The sequence below is a fragment of the Anomaloglossus baeobatrachus genome, chromosome 11 (genome assembly GCF_048569485.1).
Source record: "Anomaloglossus baeobatrachus isolate aAnoBae1 chromosome 11, aAnoBae1.hap1, whole genome shotgun sequence".
NCBI classification, from domain to species: Eukaryota; Metazoa; Chordata; class Amphibia; order Anura; family Aromobatidae; genus Anomaloglossus; species Anomaloglossus baeobatrachus.
The window spans coordinates 110,121,930-110,141,676 of NC_134363.1; the positions used below are offsets into that span (position 1 = coordinate 110,121,930).

Genomic DNA, 19,747 nt, shown 5'->3' on the forward strand with positions numbered 1-19,747 from the left:
ACCTTGATAACCTTCAAGTGCCTGAGACTCCCCACAATAGCAAAGCTCGCTCAATACCTCCCTGCAATCCAAGGGCCCACAATCAATCCCTACTGCATTCAAATGCACCCCATCCGCCTACCAAAATTCGTCATCCTCCCGATCCAGCTCAAATTGCCGAGCTGCAACTCCCCCGTTGCAGCCCACAAATTTTTGAGATAACCCTATTAACCTTCACCCGCGCCTTATTCAGCTTCTCCACAGACCATGCTTTCCGGCCAAACCCTTCTCGGAACCATGTCCAACCACACAATTGTCACGCCTGGAAAAGACACCCATAACCGCAACAAGTCATGCTTAATATCTTTTATCAAAATGCGAAAAAGCCGCCCACCCAAATAATTTCCTCGACGCGTAAAACCAAAATGTCAGGGGGCCTGCCCAAATGGGCATAGTTATGCACCCCCTGCAACACCGTATTCCACCCCATACCCCTGATCCCAAGCCATCCGACAAGAGCCCTATCCCTCTGAAAAAACTAGCTGTCTCCTGTTCCTTCTCGTATCTGCTCTCTGTGCTCCCCAGTACACATTAGAATGGTCCAGTATCCAGACCAGGCAAGAAAGGGGGGAGGGGGATCTGAAAAACAAAGCACTAACAAAAATACCAAGTAGCTCCAATACAAGCACAAAGGATGACACCCCCCCCCTCACGCCCACTCTATCAGAACCAGTCTTCCGATCAATTGCCCATGAAAACCATTGCGAACCTACGACTTACAACGCTGAGACTTCCATCGACCAATCTGTTTAACTGTCTCAGCAGGGAGACCACACATAGAGGCTTCCATCGCCGCCCCAATACGAAAAGAATGTGTCGCGGGCGGGGAGGGCGCTGCGCTCACCACGCTCGGGTCCGGCGCTGCTGCTGCTGCTCGGTGGCTCGAGCAGTGGACCGGATCCAGGGACTCGAACGGCGCTCCTCGCCCGTGAGTGAAAGGGGTGGTTTGTTGGTGTTTGGGATGTCGGTTTGTGACACCAAGTTGTCGCGGGCGGGGAGGGAGCCGTTGCTGCTGCACTCTCGCTGGCGCTCGGGTCCGGCGCTGCTGCTGCTCGGTGGCTCGAGCAGTGGGCCAGATCCGGGGACTCGAGCGGCGCTCCTCGCCCGTGAGTGAAAGGGGTGATTTGGTTTGGGAATTTGGTCTGTGACGCCACCCACGGGTTGTGGTGAGGTTGGGCACCACCGCTGCTGGTGACGGGGTTCCCGGGAGCGTTGTTAGGGAGCAGCTGAGATGTTTTCCCGCTCCGTGGGTAGGGGGGTTGGTGGTCCCGGGGCCCGGTTGAGGTGACGGGGAGGCCGGGTCGGGCAAGGTGCAGGCTCGCTTGGACTGCGCAGCGCGGTGCCGGATGGCACGGTAGTACTCACTCAGACACAAATGAATGCAAAGTCTCTGGTAAAACAAACGGCTGGATGGACAGGTCCCGCAGCCGGCTGCAGTTTTTTTCCCCTGACCCCGGGTTGGTATTGTGAGTCCTTTCCTGCACCTCCTTGTATGCTCCTCCTGTGCTCCGGTTTCCAGCTGGTTCCCCGGTTTGGTACCGGACGGGCCACCACCCTGTCCCGGCTACCTACGATTCCACCAAGACTGTCTTCCCGGCTCCCGCAGACGGCCACTACCGTCTGCCTGACTGGCTACACGAGGGCCCTAGGCTCCAACCTAGGCCCCAGACTGTGTCTGCCTCTCTGCAGACCTCCTCTCTCTTCCTCTGCCTCGACTTGTCTGCCCTTGTTTCCTGCCTCAGGCCAGCTAGACTCCTCGGTGGGCATGCCTATCTGCTTAACTCCGCCCACCTGGTGTGTCTGTCTGAACCCAAGGGAAGAAATCAGGTCTCACTGGGGATGACTGCTGTGAACTGCTGGGGGTGTGTGTGTGTGTGTTGTTACCTGTGACGACCTGGCTAGTCCAGGGCACCACATTCCCCCTTGGTTAAATGCAGACCGTCCGCGGGCTGCCCGTCTATCACCGGTTTTATTTTTTTTTTTAAACTGCAAAAAGATAAAACAAGCATATTTGGAAATCTTCCCTTAACGGGAGGCACATTACTTCAACTTTAAACTGTTCTGCCACCCCCCCACCTGCGGTGCAGATGGCCCCTCCGCTGCGGCCGGGCGGACTGCCGGGGCCGACGTCATCACCGTTGCGGCCGGGCGGACTGCCGGAGCCGACGTCATCATCGTTGCGGCCGGGAGGACTGCCGGAGCCGGGTGAGCTGTCATCGGGGTTGCGGCTACTGCTTCCAGGAACCAGACGGGTGCAGAGTCCTGGCATCCCTGCTTTTATGGCCTCGGTTTACATGCGGCCGGACACCATCCGCCCCCCTTGGTCTTTTCTCAGCACCTCCTCTTCAGGGGCGGGGCTTCGGCTTTCGCGCCTCCACTGCTCGAGAAGACGCTCGAGCGGGAAAGATCTTCGCGCCCAAGATGGCGGATTCTGAAGTTTTTCAGCCGGACACCGCCGGCGGGACACAAGGCGCACTTCTACCAGCCGGTAGAACGGTAAGATCCTGTTTGTGATGCCAAGTTGTTGTGGGCGGGGAGGGTGCTGCGCTCACCACGCTCGGGTCCGGCGCTGCTGCTGCTGCTACTCGGTGGCTCGAGCGGTGGGCCGGATCCGGGGACTCGAGCGGCGCTCCTCGCCCGTGAGTGAAAGGGGTGGTTTGTTGGTGTTTGGGATGTCGGTTTGTGACACCAAGTTGTCGCGGGCGGGGAGGGAGCCGTCGCTGCTGCGCTCTCGCTGGCGCTCGGGTCCGGCGCTGCTGCTGCTCGGTGGCTCGAGCGGTGGGCCGGATCCGGGGACTCGAGCGGCGCTCCTCGCCCGTGAGTGAAAGGGGTGATTTGGTTTGGGGATTTGGTCCGTGACGCCACCCACGGGTTGTGGTGAGGTTGGGCACCACCGCTGCTGGTGACGGGGTTCCCGCGAGCGTTGTTAGGGAGCAGCTGACATGTTTTCCCGCTCCGTGGGTAGGGGGGTTGGTGGTCCCGGGGCCTGGTTGAGGTGACGGGGAGGCAGGGTCGGGCAAGGTGCAGGGTCGCTTGGACTGCGCAGCGCGGTGCCAGATGGCACGGTAGTACTCACTCAGCCACAAATGAATGCAAAGTCTCTGGTAAAACAAACGGCTGGATGGACGGGTCCCGCAGCCGGCTGCAGTTTTTTTCCCCTGACCCTGGGTTGGTATTGTGAGTCCTTTCCTGCACCTCCTTGTATGCTCCTCCTGTGCTCCGGTTTCCAGCTGGTTCCCCGGTTTGGTACCGGACGGGCCACCACCCTGTCCCGGCTACCTACGGTTCCACCAAGACTGTCTTCCCGGCTCCCGCAGACGGCCACTACCGTCTGCCTGACTGGCTACACGAGGGCCCTAGGCTCCAACCTAGGCCCCAGACTGCGTCTGCCTCTCTGCAGACCTCCTCTCTCTTCCTCTGCCTCGACTTGTCTGCCCTTGTTTCCTGCCTCAGGCCAGCTAGACTCCTCGGTGGGCGTGCCTATCTGCTTAACTCCGCCCACCTGGTGTGTCTGTCTGAACCCGAGGGAAGAAATCAGGTCTCACTGGGGATGACTGCTGTGAACTGCTGGGGGTGGGGGTGTGTGTGTGTTGTTACCTGTGACGACCTGGCTAGTCTAGGGCGCCACAAATGCAACGCAAACATTGCCGAAACCAACCCCAATGATCTCAAACATGCCCAAAAAACACTAATGAACTGATATCTGGACAAGAAGACCCGTCCTCGCGATATAACAATGGGCCATCCTGACTCGGATGGACATTTGTAAAGCTCAAAACACACTGCCAATGGCACATACCCGATGCCGTAACCTTCCCTAAACGAACCCGCCTGCCTGCCCCCACTTGATCCGTTTTTGATTTCTGGATCCAAAATTTGATCCCCATGCTCAAAAATTAGGACGTCACTATTACCCAAGCCCCCGGGGCACGTCATACTTGGAAATACTAATTCGCCAATACGCAAAGCCCCGAAAAACCGCCAACGAAAAGCCAACCGGAACAATGATACCTCAATGCAGATGTACAAACTACTCGCAATTCCCTATCCAAACATTCCAATAAGCTGAATAACACAGGCCGTCTACCATCACGCGGCCTATGGCCCCTATGCAAACCCTTCAACGCCTGAACTACCCAAAAATTGTCAAATCCTGTACACCTCGCAACCAGAAATCGAATGCCAAACCTGCAATCAAACTACTCAACTTCGTGGAAGACCAACCTGTTATCGCCACTTTCCCCGATTTTCCCAGGAACAGTCCTAACTGAGAATCCTCAGTCAGCATGCAACCACCCAACCACTACACCCAGAGAACCCATGTGGCCTGATACGCCGCCCACGTGGTACCAGCCAAACAAGCCCGAATCAGTGGTCTTGCTGCTTGAAGACCACGCTGCAAAGCTGCGCAGGGGACTACAAGCTGCTGCCGTCCACCTCTACCGCACAATCCCAGAAGCGATCTCACTGAAAACAAGAGAGGAAATCCGCTATTAGGTTCTCTATACCTGGTACCTGAGCTGCTGTGACACGTATGAATTTCCAAACAAATAAACACCAGCTGCCGCAACACCAGAACAACTGTGGAAGAAGATGCCGAGCCGTTATTAATCGCCAGCACCACCCCCATATTGTCACAGTTGAACCGGATCTACTTATTGGACAACTGGTGCCTCCCCAAATGAAGTGCGACCATCATTGGAAAAAATTTCCAATAGCGACACATTCCTTGTCAACCCCTCCGCCATCCAACTTTCTGGCCACCAATCCGCACACCACTGACCCTGAAAAAAGGCCCCGAAACCTGAGTCACCCGCAGCATCTGTAAACAATTCCAATTTGAAATTATCCACTACCTCATCCATAAGCAACGAACGACCATTGTCCTGCTCCCCAAAAACTCTCCCAAAACCAACTAGTCCGCTCTATGTTCCGCCGACAAACGTATGTAGGGGTGAGGAGCAAGCACTCCAGCTATAGCGCAAGCTAGCTGACATGAAAAACTCGGCCCATTGACATTACCCGACACGCAAAATTAAGTTTTCCCCAATAGGGATTGAACCTCCCTTAACTGTAATTTCTTCACCCGGCATACCCTTGCTACCTCAACCTTAAGCGTGGCAACCTGTCGTCAGGAAGCCGAACCTCCCAAATCACTGAGTCAATTACAATACCCAGAAAACAAATACAGGTATTTGGCCCAACAGTTTTTTCCAGGTGCCAAAGGCACCCCAAAGCCTCTCGCTATCCATTCCATTGCTGCTAGAATGCTGGTGCCTGTGCCGAAACAGCCAATCCCACACACCAAAAATTCATCCCGGTAAGGTACCAGTGATGCCAAACCAGAAACATCACGCCCCACCCATTCTAAAAAAGACCTAAAGGTTTCAACAAATGTGCACGATACTGCACAACTCATTGGCAAGCAGCGGTCTCCAAAACAATCTCCCTCCCAAAAACAACCCAATAACCGAACACATTTTGGATGAACTAGTAGGAGCCGGAAAGCTGCCTCAATATCTGTCTATTGCCATCAACGCACCCCTCCCACAACTTTTTACCTACTTTGTAGCCTCATCAAATGACGTATACACCACCTAACGAAGCTCAGCCAGTATACCATCATTTGCTGACCTACCCTTGGGATGAGACAAATGGTGGATCAGCCGAACTTTACCTGGCTCCTTCTTGGGCCCCACCCCGAATGGCGAAACCACAAAATTAGAAAAAGGGGGGGTGACTAACCGTGCCCCCCATTCTCCCCAACGCCACCTCCTTTCCTAAATTTCCACCTACCACCGCCACATGTTGATACGCCGAGGGAGATTCCTGGTTGTCCCTGGAACTTCAAAAACAGGGGAAGGAATCCTGAAACTCTCCCCAAAACTCAACCTCAAAACTTCAGCTTTGTCCCTATCAGGATACCTATTTAGGTACAGAAGCATCGCAACTAAGCTCACCGGTGTCTGACCCTTGGACGCCCCATGGGATGCTCCGTTACAATGGGTGCAGAGGTGTTTAAACAACGGCAAGTGGCACTGAACTTGCATTCCCCCTCAACTTATCAACACGAACCTGACTTCTAGGACCCTGTCTGTCCGTACTGACCACTGGCACCCCGGCTTCCTGACTGGCTGGGGAACCCGGCCTCGCCCTGAAATGACTGCCCATATCTGGCTGCCGCCATCACCCGCAACCACAAACCTATATCCTTCTGATCCAGTCTTATGGATGGAAGGTAGCCATCCTCTGATGAAACTGCTCGTCATAACGGATCCAGGTCTACCCCCCATAAATCCTATAGGCCTCACCAATCGAGCCCATATAGTAAAACAAATGAAAACAATTCTCCGGCGCCTTTTCGCCAATTACTTTTGCCCAAACTGCAACGCCTGCAACCAATTAGCAAATGTCTGAGAAATCAAGCGCCATCGCCACGTCTCCACATCTTCCTTCTTGCTATCGTCTTTTCCCCTTTGTCAAAATAAATTTTGCCACCTCCTTACTAATTTCTGTTTGAACTGACACTAATACTGGGGAAGAGATACTCCCAACTGTGGACTCACTAGCCGCAATAACGGATGAATTAACCCAAGCCGCCACTGGCGCTGGGGTTTTCCCTGGCCCCCAATCCGCGCCCGCAACTGGCGAACGCAACTTAAATTCTGACAACTCCCCACTTAACGCATTCCCCTCAACACCCGCTGGCACCCCCGATCCTAACCCCAGCTGACCTCTCACCCCCCCTTACTGTGTACCTGACCAGCATGTGAAGACAAACAAGACATTGAATCATACTCACCAGGCTGCACAAAGGTAGAGACCCCGCCAGCCGGACCACCTGCATCCTGACGTCCCTCCTGCAGATCTAGCATGACTTGGCTCCTCCCATCTGACTCTGCTCCATTGCTTTTGTAGCCGCACGGCCCGAGGACCCCACCGGCCGCATATCCTGGACCTGACGATCAGTAGCGCCGACCAACAGGGGGAGCTGCATATTATCCTCAGGGCTCTCCAAGCACGCCCCCCCCCTGCACCGCTCCATGTGGCCCCTCTTCCAGACAGGGCCTCTGTAGCCGCAGGCCCTGAATGCCAGGCCCGATGTATTTCTGACCGCAGCCGCCTGGCTCCGCCCACCTCACAGGGATCCATCCGGGATACTATCGCTGCAGGGAGGAGGGGCTCAGGGCGCTCGGCAGGTACATCACCAGAGCGCCCCGCCGCACCGCTGACGTCACTCACAGACAAGGCGGCAGCAGGCCCCGCCCCCAACTCCAGCACAGGCCTGCTAACCGCCGCTGGGCCCAGCCGCTCGTTAGAATTCCTCAAAGGTCGGGGCATGCTGAACCTCTCAGCTCGCGGCGTACGGCCTGGAGGGTCCCCGGAGGGGCTTCTGTGGCGACGCTGGGCCCTGGGAGTCAGGTCAGGCGACAGCCTCTCTGGCGGTCCAGACCTCCAGGGGCGCCGCTGTTGTAGGGATGCAGTTCCTGCCCCCTCCGGACTCCCACCGGTGATCCCCGCTACATTGTTTTGCAGCCACCTGGGGGGATGGTCGCCGGCAGCAGCTCTCATGCTCCAGGAGCTAATCCACAGACGGGGATGGGGACTCTCACTCTCACTGGTGTCCCAGAGCGGGAAAAGTGCTCCTCCCCCAGCTTCACCTTTTAACTGTACCCTGACTTACTCCCCTCCCCCACCCGTGACACCATGACCTCCACTCCAATCAGTGTCATGCTGGCCTCCACACATGCCCGGGGGGAGGGTGGTCAGTGCTCCAGCCATTCTGTGTGGACTGCTGTACTGGTTTGTCCTCTATACATGTTAGTAAAAGTCAACTGAACCGTCCAAATTTGGTGGGATGTGCTGACAATGTGTTTGGGGGCCTCCTGACTCTCCCATGATGATGTCAGGAGAGAGAGGACACTAGCAGCAGCTCTGTCATAGAGAATACAGGAATGCCTGTCGGAGTTGGGAGTGATACAGCTACCTAGTGTATGGCCATCTGTACAGTATCAGCACAGCCAGCTAAGTACATGGTGTCAGTGTGCCCTTATACGTTTAACACTAAGTTTGTAGAATGAACAGCCATTGGTAATGATTATTATCACCTGGTTCAGGATCTGGTGCCATAAGACAGCCCAGCTCATCTTTTCCATCAGAACAGTCCGTCCATCCATCACAGGCCCACTGCAAAGGTAGACACTTTCCATCATTACACCTCAGCTCCATGGAACCACATTCGTCTGCAGGAGAAATATTTACAACACTAAGCAATTTGTCATCATTACATTTCCTAAAATAAAATTCTAATTCTACACAAGCCTCATACAGTGGTATGCAAATGTTTTGACACCCCTTTACTGTTACTGTTTAAATTACTGTTACTATTAACAGTTAAGCAATATAAAGATGTATGTATAAAAATGATCTCTAAAAGAGATAAAGTTAAAGATTACACATTTCCTTTGTATTTTACGCAAAAAAATATTTTCAGATCATTTTAAAAATTACAGAAATAAAATTGGGCCAATGCAAAACTTTGGGCACCCCTGAAGATTTGTGTGCTCAGATAACTTTGAACAAGGTTTCAGACCTTAATTAGCCTGTTAGGGGTATGCCTTGTTCACTATTATCATTAAGAAAGGCCAGGAGATGCACATTTCACAGCTTTATAAAAACCCAGCCTCCTCTAACCTTGTGCCAAAAAACAGCAGCCATGGGTTCTTCTAAGCAGCTGCCTAGCACTCGGAAAATGAAAATGGTGGAGGCCCACAAAGCAGGAGAAGGCTAGAAGAAGACAACAGAGAGTTTTGAAGTTGCTGTTTCGAAATGTAACTAATTAATGGAAGTCACCAGGAATAGTGGAGGTCAACATAAGGTCAGGAAGACCAAGCAAAATTTCTGTGTGAGCTACCTCATAGGATTGCTAGAGAGGCAAAAGACCATCAGGAAGATGTAGCAGACTCTGTAGTTATGGTACATTGTTCTACTGTTCAGAGACACCTGCACAAATATGGTCTTCATGGAAGAGTCATTAGAAGAAAACCTCTCCAGTGTCCTCACCATAAAATTCAGCATCAGAAGTATGCAAAAGAACATCTACACAACATCTTTGTATGTGTATGTATGTGTGTATGTGTGGAGAAAAAAAAGACACAGAAATTCAGGAAAAGAACATCTCACCAACCATTAAGTATAGGGGTGGATCAACCATGCTTTGGGGTTATGTTGCATTAATGGCACTGGGAAAATTTCATGGGTAGAGGGAAGAATGGATTCAATGAAATTTCAACAAATTCTTGATGCAAACATAACATCATCTGTAAAAAAGCTGAAGTTGAAAAGAGGATGGCTTCTACAAATGGATGATGATCCTAAACACATGATAAAATCAACAATAGACGACCTTAAAAGGTGCAAGCTGAAGGTTTTACAATAGCCCTCACAGTCCCCTGATCTGAACATCATTGAAAATCTATAGCTAGACCTCAAATGAGCAGTGCATGCAAGACGAGCCAGGAATCTCACAGATCTGGAAGACTTTTCCAAGGAAAAATAGATGAAAATCCCTCAAACAAGAATTAGAAGACTCTTTGTTGGCTACAAAAAGCATCTACAAGCTGTGATACTTGCCAAAGTACTACTAGTTACTAACCATGCAGGGTGCCCAAACTTTTGCATTGGTCCATTTTCAGTTAATTTAAAAATGTAAAAATGAAAAAAAAAAATATCTATATTAAAATATATATATATATATATATATATACATACACATACATACATACATACACATACTGTGTGTGTGTGTGTGTATATATATATATATATATATATGTACATACAAAGTGAATGTATGTATACATATATATATATATATATATATATATATATATATATATATATATATATATAAAATATATAAAGCTCCGTGTATGTGTGTATGTATGTGTGTATGTCCACTAAACGAATCCGCACCATCGCATGTACAATCACAAAATTTTGCACATACACTCCATGTGACTCAGGGAACGTCATAGACTATGTTTGGGTGGGAGAATTTAACCCCATGCTTTCCAGTTACTCTACAAAAATCCTGCAGCCTTTAAACTGAATGGAGCTGGGAGCTGCAGGCTATAAATAGCAACTGTCAGTGGTTGCTATAGGAACAAAATAAACTGTTAGTATACGAAGTTTATGTGTGAGGTAAAAAGATGTCGGTGGTGAGACGGATAGAGAGAGACAGAGACACAAAGAGACAGACGGGGAAAGAGACAGATGGGGAAAGAGACAGATGGGGAAAGAGACAGACGGGGAAAGAGACAGCCCTGGAAAGAGACAGCCTAGCAAAGAGACAGCCGGGCAAAGAGACAGGCGAGCAAAGAGACAGACAGGCAAAGAGACAGAAGGGCAAAGAGACAGAAGGGCAAAGAGACAGAGCGGGTAAGAGACAGACCGGGAAAGAGACAGAGCGGGTAAGAGACAGCCCTGGAAAGAGACAGCCCTGGAAAGAGACAGACAGGGAACGAGACAGACCGGGAACGAGACAGACCGGGAAAGAGACAGACCGGGAAAGAGACAGACCGGGAAAGAGACAGACGGGAAAGAAGCACACCAGGAAAGAGACAGACCTAGAAACAGACAGCCGGGCAAAAAGACAGCCGGGCAAAAAGACAGCCGGGCAAAAAGACAGCCGGACAAAGAGACAGACGGGCGAAGAGACAGACAGATACAGAGATTGAGACAGATAGACTGATGCAAATACAGAAGGAGAGATAGAAACAGACAGACAAGGAAAGAGACAGACAGCGAGACAGACAGACAGCGACACACAGACAGAGACTGGGACAAAGACAGAGAGACAGTTACTATCCCGGGCAACGCCCAGGTACTACAGCTAGTATATATATATATATATCCTAAAATACAGAGGTAATGTGTCATCTTTAACGTTATACCTTTTAGAAATCATTTCATCTTCTATTTGCTTAACTGTTCACAATAACAGTAATTTTGACCAGTGGTGCTCAAACGTTTGCATGTAACTTTATGTATGAACGACCCCTACAACACAAAGTGGCTGTAACTTACTAAGAGTTGTCATTTTTACCTGTATTTTCATCATTTAATCCTCTGCCCTCTCTGGGATTTTTTTTTATCCTGTGGGAGGTCCTATCAGTGAATGACAGCTATATTAGTATATACTCATATAGAGAAAGCTGTCAATCACTGATAGGACCACCCCCTGTACTGAAACTTCCAGAAAGAGAAGAGAATTAAATGATGAAAACATAAGGTGAGCGACCCTCCAGAACATACTGTATCGCTGCTCTACGAAACTTTTATGAAAAGTAGAATTGCGTCAGTAGACCCACCCACTCTAGATGGGAGGTCGATTTGAGCAGATCCCTGACTACAGAAGATAGAGCAAAAATTTTGCTCTTTACACAGAAATCTTCACTCAGCGCGTTGACACAGGAGAGGGGGTACAAGATACTATATAGATGGTACCGTTGTCCCACTGCTGTCCATGCTATGTTCCCAACGACTCCGGACACCTGTTGGAGATGCTTACGATACAGAGGCTCATACATGCATATATGGTGGTCATGTGAATCCATTAGAGGCTTCTGGTTGGCAGCAATTGATCTCATTAACCGGCTTTCAACGCGCAGAGTCACTCCCTCCCCAGAGCTCGTGCTTTTATCGCTCTGCAACTTTTCGATCTCTAGATTCAAAAAAAGTCTCCTTCGACACGTCCTAGCGGCGGCGAGAAAACTCATACCTAGATTCTGGAAACAGACACAGACCTCTTCTAGGTTGGACTTGATCACAGAATTGAATGACATGTTTAGATTGGAGGAACTGATCGGACAGACCACGGAAACATCAGTGAGAGTCCTAGACCTATGGACCCCATGGATCTTGTTCAGGGATTCGCCTGATAGAGACTCATGGCTAGCCGAGGGGGACTAAGATGAGCAGGAACTGGTCCATCCCTGTTTGGGGGGGTGGGGGCCCGCGCAGGCTGGATGACATTTTTTTCCCTCGGACTTCCCTTATGTTTGTTCCCACTTGCTTAATCTGTGATCCTTCTTGTTCCTTCCTCTCAAGTCCTTGTTTAATCTTCCCCTTCCTTCTACTTTTCTTACTCAGATCTTTCTAACCTTCTCACCATTTTAAAACCTCCTGAGCTTCCACGGAGGAGATGTTTATTTTATGTTAACTGTTGGGATATAAATTAGACTTATCTTTTTGTAATTACATGCCTTCTCAGTGTGATTACTCCATATACTGATAAATTGATTTGAAATGGTTTTTTTTATAACTTCGTTTTATTAACAATTTCAAACATGGTACAACTGACATTTACCATATAAAGATAGCTCAGTATATAGATAGTAATATTTAAATATAACAATGTGCAGTCATATAAAGTCCATAATATCTTTAGCACTTAACATAGAACAATGTTATTATCCAAACTTCTTATCATTTGCATATATATCTAATTTTATATTGAGCATAAGAACAGCTCTAACTATCAGCATGACCATATTTTGAAAACAAGATAGAAAGAGGAAGAGAAAAAGGAAGAAAGAAAGAAAGAAAGAACAACAACAACAACAGCCACATTGCATTATTATATTTCAATATACCATTGAACAGTGTTTCATATCCCAACATCTAGCGGGAACCACCATTATCCGCATAATCTCCCTCAAACCTCCGCAAGTGTGTCTGGAGAAGAATTCCACAAACCCCATATTTTGTTAAATTTTCCCGGGCACCCCCTATTATAATATACCACCCGCTCATAGACTATGGTTGCATTGACTAGTTTAACCCAGGACCGCACAGTTGGATTCGAATCTCCCATCCACCTCAGAGCTATTAATTTCCTAGTCAGAAACAATGCCTCTTTGAGGAATATTGTCATGTAATGATCCCAGGACTCTTCTTTCACCACCCCAAACAGGCATATCAAAGGGTCACACAAAACAGGAATCGACACAATCGATGTCAGCAGAGATGTCACTCCTCGCCAGTACGAAGATATATTGGGACAGCTCCAAATCATATGTATGAAATTTGCCCCTGAGAGATGACACATTGGGCACTCCGTTGTACGAGAACGGCCCATACTAAATAATCGAGTTGGAGTAAGGTATGACTGGTGGACAATGTAGCATTGAATCAACTTATTATTAACCGACGGGGATACCGCAGTCAGAGATTCCAATATCTCTTCCCATTCCTCTCCCTGTAGAGAGGGAATTAGAGATTTCCATCTATCCTGGGCTGGCAAGGGGTCCGACTCCACCCCCACCGACAACAGGTAAGTATATATAGCTGAGATGAGGCCTCGAGGTCCTTGTGATTTTAGAATACCTATCATAGGAAGTGATGATATCAATTTCCTCACTCCAATTTTCTGTATGTGGGATTGAATCGCTGTGCAAATCTGCAGGTATCTAAAAAACTGTGATCTTGGAACATTATATTCAATCTGGACTTGTTCAAAGGACTTGAAGGTTGTGGTTCCCGGGACAAAAAGATCACCTAATGCACTGACGCTGTGAGTGGCCCAGAATTGCGCCGAGGGGTGATCTCTCAGAGTATGGAAGTGGCTATCCCCCCATAATGGGAGTTCCGCCACCACCCCTTCGAAGTGTACCACCCTCTTGGCTTGTCACCAGACTAATCTTGCCAACCTGAGGAGGGGTAATTGCCATGGTGTTCTCAGTCCATCTGATTCCAGAAAACCTCCTAAACAATCAGTCCCAGCCGCGTGTGCCAAGTGACTCTCAGAGTTTGGCAGCTGACATTCAGGCATCCAAGTCTCTAGTGCCCTAAGCTGTCTCGCCAGATAGTACAGGAAGAACTCCCGCAGAGCCATCCCTCCCAGTTTTTTGGATCTCTGTAAAATGGATAACCGAAGTTTGGGTCTGGATTTCCCCCATATGAAAGAGGTAGTAAGCGAGTTCAACATTGAGAAGAAGGATTTGGGTACTGATACTGCACTATGTTGTAGTGTATAACTAAGCTTTGGAAGTAATATCATTTTGATTAAATTTATTCTGCCAACCACTGACAGGGGTAGCTTGCTCCACAAGTTATATTTAAGTTTAACGTGCTCCAGAAGTAGTGTTATACTCGTCTGCAGGTCTAGTGTATGGTCTTTCTGTATGTGTATTCCCAGGTATTTAAAGCTAGTTACCACTTGCAAAGGTGACCTACCCTCCATTGAAATTCCAGACCCATTCATTAATGGCATCAAAGCCGACTTATCCCAGTTGATGCGTAGTCCCGAAAACTCCCCAAATTTATCTATAGTGTCTATAACCACTGGTAGAGTCTCTTGCACTCGATCTAAGAAGACAACCATGTCATTCGCATACAATCCTATTTGATCTGTGCGGTCGGCTATAGTGACTCCAGTGATCTGTGGATGAAAGCGGATTCTAATTGCCAAAGCTTCAATAACTAGTGCAAACAATGCTGGAGACAGAGGGCATCCCTGTCTTGTGCCCCAGTTCAATGAGAAGGGTGTAGACATAGCACCATTGACTAGTATCCTGGCTGTCGGGGACCTATACAACATATGAATCCAGTTACTGAATTTAGGCCCAAAGGCGAATCTCTAGAGGCAGGCAAATAAAAATGGCCATTCTACCGAGTCAAATGCCTTGGCCGCGTCCAGCGAGGCCAAGGCCCACTCGTTCTCCTGGACCAGTGTGCTATATTGCACTATGGACTGGACCCGTCTTATATTTATAGAGGTGTTTTTCCCAGGCATAAATCCGGTTTGATCTGGGTGAACTATACTCAATATGACTGAATTAAGCCTGGACGCCAGTATTTTGGTAAAGATCTTGTAATCCACATTAACTAGGGATATAATGAATCGCAGTCTAGTGGGTCTTTACCCTCCTTCCTCAGCACGACTATATGTGCTTCGTATAAGGAGGCAGGTAGAGAGTCGCTGGCTGAAAAATGTGAGAAAACCTCTAAAAGAATCGGGGCCAATACGTCACAATGTTTACTATAGAATTCTATGGGAAGGCCATCTGGACCCCGGGATTTCCCCCTAGCCATATCCGAGATGGCAGTAATCACTTCATCCAGTGTGATATCCGCCTCCAGAGACTCCCGTTGTGATCCACTCAAAGTGGGAAACTCCAAATCAGACAAATATGTCACGCAACTTTGAACTCCATGAGGATTTCTAGAAGTGTATAGGGTTTTATAGTATTCACAAAAGCACTCTAAAATATCTTCAGGGGATGTAGCTATTGAGCCATCCATCCTCCGTATACCCAATATTGTATTTGAAGTGTTGTGTTGCCTAACTATATGCCAATAATTTACTGGATTGATTTCCAAGCTCAAAATATGATTGTCGGGTAAAGAACAATTTGCGTTTGGACTTGGTCTCAGAGTGCTACATATATAACCTATATCATTGCATCCAGGCCGCCCTATTTCCATCGGTTGGGGCCGATATATATATTGTCTCTGAGTCCCTAAGTCTCCCCTCTACTATATCATCCTCAGTTTTAGTCACTCTTTTAAGATATGTTATGGTTGAAGACAAACACCCTCTAAGGTAGGCTTTAAGAGTGTCCCACACCAAGTTAATATTCCAGGGTTTAGGGTGGGCTTCCAGGAAATCCTCTATTTGGGTCAGAGTTCTATCACTTTGATCTATTAGTTTCAGCCAAAAGGGGTTTAACCTCCAAAAGGGTTTACCAACACCTTGGTTAGTCTTCATAGTAAGAATCACCTGGCTGTGATCTGATATGCCCCTGACCCCGTGTACCACGTCATCCACCCAGGTTGCGATATTGCTCGACCCAAAAATATAATCCAGTCGGGACAGTGTGCGTCTAGTAGAAGAATGACATGTATATTCTCGGGTGTTAGGATGCCGGAGTCGCCAAAGGTCAATCCACCCACCTCCCTTCGCGCATTGCTGCAAATCAGTCAAGTGTGTGGCCGAATGTTGTCCCCCTCCATCCATCCGAAACCTGTCCTGCTCCTCATTCATCACAAGATTAAAATCCCCCATACATAACACATACGCATCTGGATAATTGAGGGCAAAGCTCAGTGCTTGTTTAAGAATGGAGATGCGAGCTGGCGGGGGGGTTGTAAATACATAATAGCACATAATCTCTAGAGTTTATAGACGCATATATAAACACAAATCGCCCCTCCGTGTCACGCCTCACTACCTTCACTTCCCAATGGATATGTCTATGGACCAATAGAGAGACACCCCTGGAGTAGCTGGTGTAGAATGCATGTGCCGACCATTGTACCCACGGTTTGTTTACTAATCTGGCTGTGTGTGAGGTGAGTCTCTACCAGTACCACCAGTTGGGCCTTGACTTGCTTAATTTGGGAGAATACCTTAATACGTTTTTTAGGCGATTTAAGGCCTCTGACATTCCAGGTTATAAATATTAGCTCTGACCCCATATTACATACATCTTTTTATAGAACCAGGATCCCAGGTATAAGACGCTTTCTGCCCTGCAATTAAGTGTGGTTAACCCTCCAACAGTAATAAGCCTGTCCCTGCAAAGAAATAAAGTTAATGCAATTGCAGCTGTAAACATATAGAACCAATATCGAACTACAGGACCTTTCCGATAAGTCCTGGAAAACATTTCAAACATCAATGGGGATACCACCACTGAATACAGTGTCCTGGTATAGGTGGTATAAGGGTGCACAAGATAGGGCTCCCATTTCACAAGAACCAATTCCTGGCCAATTCCTCCATCACTCGAAGCACGGGGAAGTCCCATCTGTCTCCAAAGGGGGCTTCAAGCAACCATGGAAGAAGAGGGTCGCCAGGGGGCACATAAAATGTCACCTAGGAAAGTAATCTCATTGCTTCTGCCCCTTAGGTTTTGAGTGTACCTGTAGCCAGTCCTCAGACTCAGCAGGTGTAGAAAAAACAGAGGCGACCCTTCATGCACTATGCGGAGCCAGGCAGGGTACAGCATAGAGTAGATGATGTTCCGCTCCCTTAATTTCTTCTTCACCTCCATGAAGTGGGCCCTCTGTTTCTGGAGGTTGTGACGTATCAACCGGCTGTATTACAAAGGGCTGGTATGTTTTGCAGAAGCATGGGTGCTCTGCAATGTGAAGTTGGCTGGGACCTGTAGTTCCACAGGATTGCATTACATGCAGAGCCATGGAAGGGTGTGTGATGCTGATTACACACTCCTTACCACCTGTGGGTGTGGCTCCAGGGGTTAAAGCAATCCTGTCTCTGAACCTAGGTGGAGTGTGTCTAGGGCAGTCTAGATAGAGACTAGCTCCAGACGTCCAGTGTGTGGACTGGAAACAAGTGAGAGCAGGGAGCTCTGAGTGTGTGTCTAGGGCAGTCTAGATAGAGACAAGCTCCAGACGTCCAGTGTGTGGACTGGAAACAAGTGAGAGCAGGGAGCTCTGAGAGTGTGTCTAGGGCAGTCTAGATAGAGACTGGCTCCAGACTTCCAGTGTGTGTGTACTGGAAACAAGTGAGAGCAGAGCCGGGAGCTCTGGGTGTATCAGCCTGTGTGGAGGCTGAACACAAGGCTCTGATATTGAGTCTGAGGTGAGTGCAGCCAAGCCAGGCCAGGGCTGTAGGGCCGAATCTCTCCAGGAGGAGAGACAGACAGGGGTCTGCAGAGGGCCCTGGGTGCTGGAAGGAACCTTGGCTAGAGTTGTACGCTGGCAGGAGCCAGAGAGTGGGGAAGTTGCTAAAACTTCCATTATAGACTTATTGTTTATGTTTGAGGGCAGTTTATGCTGAGTGTTTTTAAATAAACTGCTGGAATTTCTATGAAGAGACTGTGTACGTGTGTTGCTGAAGCTACCTCACACTGCTGCGAGCGAGTGGAACCCCCATGTTGCAGGGCGCAATGTTACAAGGTCTACCGAAAAGTCCGGAAAGATCGAGAGCGCAGCATTATTGAACTTGAGTGGGCTTTTCTGTCGGGCCAGATGGAGTGCTGTGTCTCTATCTCTGTAGTTGAGCATCCTTGCTAAAAAGGGACGTGGTGGCGCGCCTGGAATAGGAGGCCTCGTTGGAACTCTGTGCGCCCTCTCCACCACAAATGTCGAGGAGAACTCATCTCCGAGATTACATTTCAGCCACTCCTCCAGGAATTGTTCCGGATGCTGACCTTCCGAGCACTCTGGCAGTCCTATGATTCGTATATTCTTTCGACGCATGCGGTTCTCCAGATCGTCTGCTTTCTGGCGCCATGCATTTGCCGATCCGGCCATTGTGGTCATTTTTGTTTTGAGTGTTACAGTTTGATCCTCAAGTTCAGACACTCGCGTCTCGACTTCCGCTGTTCGGGCCCTCAAGGATTGCATGTCCTGATGCAGGAGTCCCACCTCTGAATGTACCTGCTCAATTTTCCCTGTGAGGGAGCTGTTGCTTGTAGAAATTGCTTGTAGAAGCTGTTCATACACCTGCCTCAGGGTTAAATCATCTTTATCCTCTGACCCGTCATCCAATAGTGCCTGACCTTTTGGGGTGGCATTTCTCTTGGCTTTAGGGGCATCTGCCTGACCACCCCTTGCGAACTTCTTAAGTTTGTCAATAGCTCCACTTTGTTTAGGGGGACTCATATTGATATACTGGGGATTTGCTGATTCTGCACCCCTCTCTTATCGTGCCCCCGTGCGTCTGAATCTGTGCCTTAATAATGTATATTTAGTAATATGTCTGTCTCCACTTCCTCACCACGTCCAGAGAGCCGGAAAACAGCCACTTATATGGTGGATAATAAGAATGAAGGGAGTCCCAGGGCAGCACAGCACTCAGGGTGTATTTATCAGGATGATGCAGGCCTGCGCAGCGTGGGGACTTCAATATGTGCCACTTATTTGTTTTCATGTGTCAGGAAGAATCTGCAGGGCCTGTTTTGCAAGGCACACACTCCAGACCCTCCAGCACTCTATGGGTTAAAGTCTCCCACACAGCCACCGGCCCCTTAATGTGCTGCACACTGACTGCCAATTACACAGCTAAGGGATTAACTCCCTGTGCTCACCACTCCTGGTCTTCACCTCTGGCCATAAATCTATCACTCCTCACTGCTCTCTGGAGTCATGCTCTGCTGCTCACTGTGAAAATGCAGGCTGTAGGGAAGATGGCTGCTGCTCCGCTCCACACTCTCCAGCCTCAGGAGATCCAGCAACGTCGTGCAGGAGTCAGGGAATAGCTCCAGTGGGAATCGCCAGCCTCCAGATGGTGTCTCCTGTCACAGCAGCAGGTCAGTGAGTAAATGGGTCAGGTAACCGGGTGTAAATGGCCAGGATAAGATCAGGATTATAGGAGCTCTCTTCCCATGCGTCCTCTCTGGTCGGCTACATCGCCCCGCCCCATTGATTTGCAATGTTGATGTTACTTTTTGTGTAAAATTATAATAAAACTTAATTTGAACTAAATGATGAAAACATAGATTATAGTGAATCTTTCCGCACATAACTATAAATCAATCTACTCCGCTCCCCATGATCTCTAACATGATGCCTGCAGATTGGACGGCATTTTCATGGTGCCAGTTCCCTTTAATATATGTCCCTCCTGTGAAAAAAACATACAGGAGGAAAACCCTTAATCCAAAAATGGAATTATTTAGCAGATACCCAAGGGTGTATTGTGGATGAGGAGCCACCCCACTATTTTGTTTACCAG

The 19,747-nt window shown here is 48.7% G+C and overlaps 1 protein-coding gene across 1 annotated transcript in view; it reads right to left on the reverse strand.

The window, feature by feature from the left end:
* The window catches only part of MFRP (membrane frizzled-related protein), a 451,053-nt gene that overhangs the window by 170,431 nt on the left and 260,875 nt on the right, over positions 1-19,747 (reverse strand). Inside the window, exon 11 of the mRNA XM_075327570.1 lies at positions 8,148-8,282. Within this exon, the coding sequence (XP_075183685.1) occupies positions 8,148-8,282 (135 nt within the window). The remainder of the gene's footprint in view (positions 1-8,147; positions 8,283-19,747) is intronic.